The sequence below is a fragment of the Schistocerca serialis genome, chromosome 1 (genome assembly GCF_023864345.2).
Source record: "Schistocerca serialis cubense isolate TAMUIC-IGC-003099 chromosome 1, iqSchSeri2.2, whole genome shotgun sequence".
In the NCBI taxonomy this organism is placed as follows: Eukaryota; Metazoa; Arthropoda; class Insecta; order Orthoptera; family Acrididae; genus Schistocerca; species Schistocerca serialis.
This window is the reverse complement of record NC_064638.1, coordinates 845035651-845041650: the sequence shown is the minus strand read 5'-3', so window position 1 is coordinate 845041650 and position 6000 is coordinate 845035651. Positions and strand designations below refer to the sequence as shown.

General features: G+C 42.1%; 1 protein-coding gene across 1 annotated transcript in view; it reads left to right on the top strand.

The window, feature by feature from the left end:
• The first annotated feature begins 754 nt into the window (after positions 1-754).
• Positions 755-6000, top strand: part of LOC126439376 (transmembrane protein 132E) — a 242407-nt gene continuing 237161 nt past the window's right edge. Inside the window, exons 1-2 of the mRNA XM_050090568.1 lie at positions 755-785; positions 1025-1278. Coding sequence (XP_049946525.1) covers positions 755-785; positions 1025-1278 — 285 coding nt within the window. The remainder of the gene's footprint in view (positions 786-1024; positions 1279-6000) is intronic.

The following is a 6000-nucleotide window of genomic DNA, read 5'->3' as shown; positions in this document are numbered from 1 at the left end:
AGGAGATTAGTGATGAACTTAAATTATTGTTTCTTCAGTTCATATCTACATGGATGACCAGTATTATATTTATGAATTTTTTTGAGTCAACTGTATTGGGTAAAACTAAAAAATACCTAAACATATAACACGTCAGCCTCAGCCGCAAATAGAAGCCAATCTTTACCTAGGTTTCAGCCAAAATAATTTCACCTTCATCAGAAGCTATTGACACTAAACTATTGCATGCCGTGTCAAGTATCTACATTACTTAGCTGAAGAGAAACAGCAGGCCCCACTGAGCGGACGAGGTCGGTAGGTCGCGAGAGCTGTGCCGGAACTAATCGCAGCGAGCAGCTATGTACCGATGGTGGCCATGCGCATGCGAGCGTCGAATTGGATTAACATAACCATTAAAACTGTTAATGGCGTAATATGTAATCGAACTTACTTCTGCGGAGACCGAGAACCCTATAAACCTTAGAAGTAAGTTCGGTTACACATACACCATTAACAGTTTTAATGGTTATATTAATCCAATTCCTAACGTAAAGATAGCTACTGTTATGCATCTATATTTCCACGCGCTCATGCGCATGACCATCAGCAGTGCTCGGTGCACAGCCAAATTTCGGCATGCAATACTTTAGTGTCAATAGCTTCTGAACAAGGAGAAATTATTTTGGCTGAAACCTAGGTAAAGATTGGTTTCTATTTGCAACTGAGGCTGACGTGTCATATGTGTAATTATCACAGTTGCTGACGGGGCTGCACGATGTTAAAAATTCTTAAAAAATACCTCTTCTGTAATGGTCTTTATTTGAGTTTTGTTAAATCGGTCCTCAATTACAGCGCGCATAAGGACGATGAAACTGTCATTCTTTCCGCGCTGCATACGTGGATGGAAAGGGAAATGTGATTAGGGTTTCTTGTTGTATGCCCGAGACGCCATATCAGTTTCTAAACGTTTTTTTGAATCACCCTGTCGATGTAGACCTCGTAGGACGTGGCGAAAGTGACAGCGGGCTGTGGCTGTGTGTTGCAGGCGTGGCGGGCACGGTGGAGGTGCACCTGGAGAGCAAGGAGGGCGGCTTCTTCCTGAAGCACGTGTCGCGCCAGCACTACGCCGACCTGGGGCAGCACGCGCCGCCACCCAGCCCGCCCCCGCCGCCCCCGGACGACGCGGCCGCCGGCGCGGGGGCGGGCGCCGTGCTCAGCGTCGACCGCTTCAGCGTGGTGCAGAGCTCGCGGCCCGTCTCCGTGCGCGCCACCTACGGGCCCTTCTCCACCAAGCAGACGGTGAGCATTCCCCGTGTCACTAGTTTTGCGTCTGCACTCTATCGGTATAAGCTATTGGGGAACGCGGGTGCTAGATGAGCTCTGGTCGGTTTACTTTCAGCTTTGATCACATTACTCTTCTCACACTGCTTGCTTGCTTCAATTAACCACAAGCACAAGAATATTACTTACAGCAAAGAGCAAATACATAAATAAAAAGAAAGAAATAATCAGAAAAGCACCACAGATATAAACTTTGAGGGCCGGTATTGTAAGTTGCTCAAACAGATGCGAACTTTGAAATCAAAAATTTGTTACGTAAAACAGCTACTAAATCACATAAAAATGGAAACTCACGAAATTAAATCATTACAATACTGTAGTTTGCGACTGATTCAAGTTGAGGAAGGAACCACCTACAGGCCCTTACTGAACGCCATCACCGGCCGCATGACATCAGCTTCGCACAACAGATTACAACAATATGTACAGGAATTTCTGAAATACAAACAAAATAAAAATGTTACTACATTTAAAATCTTCTGGGTTGTTAGGCCGCGCTATATTTCCTTCGAAAATAATCGATGTTTCGATCCCTCTGCTGGAATCTTCTTCAGGATATTTCGGTGTCCACTACTGCTAGAACACTGCCAGAGACCAGTGTCGCGTTATCTTATAAACGGGAGTTTTCCCGCGTTGTGCCGGAGAAGTATTCTCGCTTCTCCAGCACAAACGCGGGAATCTTCCCTTTATAAGAGAACGCGACACTTGGTCTCTGACAGTGTTCTACTAATAGTGCACACCGAAACATCGTGAAGAAGATCCCAGCAGAGGGGTCGAAACGTCGATTATTTTCGAAGGAAATATAGCGCGGCCTAACAACTAAGAAGATTTTAACTTTAGTGACAACGGCCAGGAAAGCCTGCAGACTTACGTAAAATAAATAGTTACCACAAACCACTGAGTTAATATAAAATGCCCTCTAAAAGGAAACTCACCTGAGCTCGGTATTGCAAAAAAACTTCTAAACAACAAATGGATGAACAATTAACACCACTTAAATGTGATGAAACACAGGTTGTCCAGACTTGCAGAGATTTACATGAACTTAAAAAAATTATCTGTAAAACAAGTGAAACATTGAAAGCGGGGATGCTCAACCTGTCGACCGCGATCGACCAGTCGATCACCACGGCTGAATGGGCCGGCCTATTCAAAACCTTGTCGGAATGTCTGTGTAAATGAAGCGCTTTTGTAAAATACCAGGTTTTTGGCAATGAGTGTTCCACATGGGATCTGTAGATGGTTGATATGACAACACTGTCACTGCATCTTTCATTTACATTTCACAGCCTCCAACGGTCACGCCAAGCAAGTCTTGTCTATCCCATAGGGAAGTAAATGGTTCAAATGGCTCTGAGCACAATGCGACTCAACTTCTGAGGTCATCAGTCGCCTAGAACTTAGAACTAATTAAACCTAATTAACATAAGGATATCACACACATCCATGCCCGAGGCAGGATTCGAACCTGCGACCGTAGCGGTCGCTCGGTTCCAGACTGTAGCGCCTAGAACCGCACGGCCACCCCGGCCGGCATAGGGAGGTACTACTCGCGAAGTGTAACCAGGTGCGTTGTGAGTGGGAGTCACTGTGACCCGGGAGAGCGCTCAGGGTTTGTTGAGAGATGAGGTGCTGTGTGCAGTGCGGGGTTGAACAAGTTCCGCCTCCAGTAGGCAACAAGAACCTTCCACACACAACAATGTGCATGACATTTCCTTAAAGTCAGAATACAATGTAGATAACTTTCGGAAATTAGTGAGTGTATAAAAGTGGCATCGTATGTTTTATCGTTTCCTGGATGAAATTATGTATGTGAGACAGCGTTTTCAACGAAGAACACTGTAAAATCTAAGTGTACAAATTAACTGACTGACCCTTACGTCTCACACTGTGTAAGGTTAGCTCTGACAAAATATTCACCACATAATAAACTTGCCAATGATGTGTAAATCCAAGAATGAAATTAAATTTTTTCAGCATTTATGATAGTCGTATTTTAATTTTCTTAACTTGTGTAATATCTTGAAAATTGAGTAGTAGGCTTGCAATTTTTGAAGGAGAGAAAATTACCTTTTATGTATTTTGTGTAATTAAAATGGTTAATTTTGGCTATGTTGCTGTTTTGTGCTTAAACCTTTATGAATTTTTAAGTCAGTACATCTCTAAGTTGTCTAACTTGCGTGTAATATATTTCAAGACTAAAAATGTTGAGCATCTCTACTTAAATCAAGCCAGCGAATATAGCAATTAAAATTAAAAGGCTCAGGTGTGATATTTTAAGTAGGTACACTAACTGTTATCCGGTCTGTTCTCAAACAAATTACGAGTAGGCACAGCTGTGCAATAAATGAACCAGAATACGCTTTTGATTTAAAAAGAAAAGAAAAAAAGACTTTCAGTGACTACAGAAAGCTCTTTCGTATTCACAGGATCGCAGGATATGTACATTACTATGTTCTGGAGAAATAATTAGCACTTCAGTCACCTTGGTTCAGCACGTACCCCGTTGACTAGTAGGCATAGGCTCTGCCATGGGCCTTGATAACTTGTTCCATGCATGATAGCATCAATGCATGTAAGCCATCCATGCTGCATTCGTCCAGTTCTAGAGTTCGTCTGTGATACTTCACAAGTAGGTCTGGGATAATTTTAAGAGAAAACACATGGTAGTTGGACCCACATATTTCATCGTTTGTTGTTTCATGGAACACAGTTTATTGCTTGACAGCAATATTATAAGTACAATTTGAAAAAATCTTAAATGAATAGCAATGCTCACAATTATTTTAAGAACTTAAGAACTTGAACTGGCTCAATTCATTAATAACGAATTTTAACAATTTATACAATTAAAAGCACGGCTTAAAACCGGGGATTTACACTTGGCAAGCACAAGAAAGAAATCACATCGACTATGCATGGCAACAAGTGGGTTCTTGAAACAATTTTATCAGTAAAATGAATTTCAATGACAGGCACAAAATGTGCAATTAATTTACAAGCATGTCAACACGTCACAGATGTGGACAACGTCCATCCAAATTGCAGAACGAGTAAGAAGTCAAGCTACTGACTGTGGCTGTTGTAAAGCCCTTAACAATGTATAAGCCTTAATAAAAATTCATTAAGCAATAAAACACACAATCCTTCAAAAGCTGGGAAAGCAAAAAATTTAAATGTTACTCCCAACTGGGACACACCAGCAGAAACATTGATAATGACCCTTAATTGAAAAATACAACTGCCCAAAATTCGAGAGAAGTTGGGAGAACATGCAAATTACATGTGATTCCCAACTGCTACACACCAGCAGAAACTTGACAATGGTCTTTAATAAATATGCAATTACCCAAAATACAAGGAAAGCTGAGAACTACATGAGACGGCTATAAGAGCGAACAAGGAAGAAGCAGGCATGTTCACAATGAGTGGAGTTAGCTAATTAATGTGGTTAAAAAGAAATGTTCAGCAGTTTATATTGATAAGCAAAAGCCCTTAAAACTAAACGTGCTCCATAAATAGCAATAAGGGTGCGAGGTTTAAACGAATATTTAAAGAGCAGGTGTAGTGAGGAGCAGCTTCGTGCTTGCAGAACGTGCTTTAAACCTCGTGAGCTTACTGAATTCAGGACTAACAGGACAGATTAGTGGTTCCCGATTAATCGGCGACACTCCGCAATGTCACTCATCAAACTATCAACTTCACTTAACTTGAACCACCACGACATGGCTGGTAGAGGCACCAGATCGCCGGCCGACCCAGACGTCGTGCGACGATGGAAGTGCCGCCGCAGCAGAAAGTAAACACGTCTGTGCTCCATGGCCTCTGCCAAAGGTACCTTGCGAACACACATCAGAAGGAAACAGTAATCTGTGCAAATAAGGCTACAGACGAAATAGCCTAAGATGTAGGAAATATCAACCTATAGCGAAACCGACTACACAAACAAGTTACAATCTTAACACTCATTAAAATTTCTTGTAAGAAGACTAAATATCAACGCCTGCTGATGAAATTATTGAGACATACTCATCTACAAAGGGTGTTTTGCCTCCGACACAGATTATGTTACAAATTTATTTACGTCAACTCAGTTTATGACAGAATACTTGTATCGTTCACGGAACAACAGATTGCTGTCACCTACACCGACCGATGATGATACACACTATCACTCGGAGGGGAGTTAATATTACCTAAGAAGCTCATTAAACTTTCTGTGATGACCCTCAGCGAAACCAACTGTAAAGTAAAAATTCAGGGCGAAATCTCCAGAGAAGTGGAAGTGAAGAAGGGACTTAGACAGGGTGACAATATCTCCTCTTTTCTATTCAACCTTTGCCTGGAAAAAGTCATAAGCCAGATAGAGTTAAATAAAGGAGGAACCTTCTTAAATCGTTCACTGCAGTACCTAGCCTATGCTGACGATGTGGCATTACTCGCACGAAACGCTGCTGTGTTCGGCCAAACCTGTCAACAACTGGAGAAAGGTGCAAGGGAACTTGGCCTGACAGTCAACATCGAAAAGACCAAGTATATGGCAATGACCAACCAACAAAATCTACCAAATCTCAGGATAGCCGACAGGGAGTTTGAAAGGGTGAGAGACTTCAAGTATCTTGGGTCGACTATCACTGAGACAAATGACATTGGCAGTGAGGTGAAAGCCAGAATAGCAGC